We start from the raw sequence: 1975 nt of genomic DNA on the forward strand, positions 1-1975 counted from the left end.
GGACAGGGAGGCCTGGCGTGCTGCGATTTATGGAGTCGCAAAGAGTCAGACATGACTGAGCGACTGAACTGAACTGAACTGAAGAGAGATACAATCCGTCACTTGGGTCACATGCATAAATAGTCTCTTTTGTTTCATTATTTTTTCTTTAACACTGACTGTGGTACATTAAAGTTTCCTTGTAACATTGAGTTTGCCCAATTTAAATAGAATTCACATATCCACAATTGTACAAATACTCAGTTTCTTCTAGTATATTTTTATATTTATATTCTCAATTCATTTCTATATTGTTTTTAAACCATTCTCATGTGACAAAGAACAAGATTGGAACAGAAAAAAAACCTTAAGAACTACACCATCTCTCAAATCGTCTTGAATAGGCAGAACCAGGACTCACATGAAATTTCAGATTTCCAGGCTAGTGTTCTTATCACTAAATGTTCTGCACCAACATCTACACTAAAACATTAATAGACTTCTATTTCACCTACCAATCAGACAGTTTTTCCTTTCAAACTTTGTACTGAATGAATTCTTCACCTCTTTGTTCCTCAAGCTATAGATCAGGGGGTTCAACATGGGGGTAATCAGAGTGTAAAAGAGGGAAATCACTTTATTGATATCTAGGGAGGAACATGAGCTAGGTCGAACATAATTGAAGAAAAGAGTTCCACCTAGGATGGAGACAACTGCCAGGTGGGAAGAACAAGTAGAGAAAGCTTTCCTCCTCCCATTGGCAGTCTGGATCCTCAGGATGGCCACCAAGATGCAAACATAGGAGATCATGATGATCAGGCCACTGAGCACTCCTATTGCTCCAGCCAAGGTGAAAAGCACCAACTTATTGATCCAGGTGTCTGCACACGCAAGGGAAAGCAGTGGTGAAATATCACAGAAAAAGTGATTGATAACATTTGGACCACAGAAGGGTAAGCAAAAGGTGAGACTTGTATGAGTCATGGTGCTTATAAGAGCCACAGCATAAGGGCCTATAACCAGCTGCACACAGACCCTCTGGGACATAATGAGTGTGTACAACAAGGGCTTACAGATGGCTGTATATAGATCATAGGCCATGGAAGCCAGCAGGAAACATTCAGTGGCCACAAAAAGACCAAAGAAAAACATCTGTGCAGCACAACCCATGAAAGGGATGCTTCTTTTCTTTACAAAGATATCACACAGCATCTTGGGGGCAATGGAAGAAGAGGAACACAAGTCTACAAAGGACAAGTGGCTAAGAAAAAAGTACATAGGAGTGTGGAGTCTGGGATCAATCCATATGAGAGTGATCATCCCCAAGTTACCACCCAGAGTGGCAAGATAGAAAAAAAGAAGAATGAAAAAGAGAACAATCTGCTGATAGAGATGATCTGTGAGGCCCAAGAAAAGAAATTCAGTCACGGTCGTCTGATTCTGATCTTCCATTGGTCATCTGCAATCTGTTATAAGAAAGATTTTTTTTTTTTTATGAAAAACAATCATTGAGTTACAAATAACATATTAAGCCAATAAAAGGTTCTGTTAAATAGGTCTACAATAGACAATTACTGAAACACTCTGGAACTAGAAAATAATATTCCCAGATTCTAAGTTAGGCTTCCCAGGTGGTGCAGTGGTAAGGAATCCACCTGCCAGTGCAAGAGACACTAGAGACATGGGTTCAATCCCTGAATCATGATGACCCCTGGAGTAAGAAATGGTAACCTGCTCCAGGATACTTGCCTGGAAAATCCCAAGGGCAGAGGAGCCTGATGGGCTACAGTATGGGGTCGCAAAAGTCAGACATGACTGAATGACTGAGCACACACACACATACTAGATCAGGGCCGTTTGCGCAAGATCCTGTATAAACTTGGGTGATTCACCATTAATTTCTATTGTTTGCCACAAAGAGTCCAAGCCTGTTATCTAAAACTCTTTCAAGTTACAAATTTGTATATGAACTACCTTTCATGTTTAATCTTATTGC

General features: G+C 40.3%; 1 protein-coding gene across 1 annotated transcript; it reads right to left on the bottom strand.

Annotated features, from left to right (window-relative positions):
* Positions 1–486: 486 nt before the first annotated feature.
* Positions 487–1431, bottom strand: LOC133261500 (olfactory receptor 5G3-like). The gene has a single exon (XM_061439976.1). The coding sequence runs from the start codon at positions 1429–1431 to the stop codon at positions 487–489; it is 945 nt and encodes a 314-aa protein (XP_061295960.1).
* Between the last annotated feature and the right edge of the window lie 544 nt (positions 1432–1975).

Source organism: Bos javanicus, chromosome 15 (genome assembly GCF_032452875.1).
Source record: "Bos javanicus breed banteng chromosome 15, ARS-OSU_banteng_1.0, whole genome shotgun sequence".
In the NCBI taxonomy this organism is placed as follows: Eukaryota; Metazoa; Chordata; class Mammalia; order Artiodactyla; family Bovidae; genus Bos; species Bos javanicus.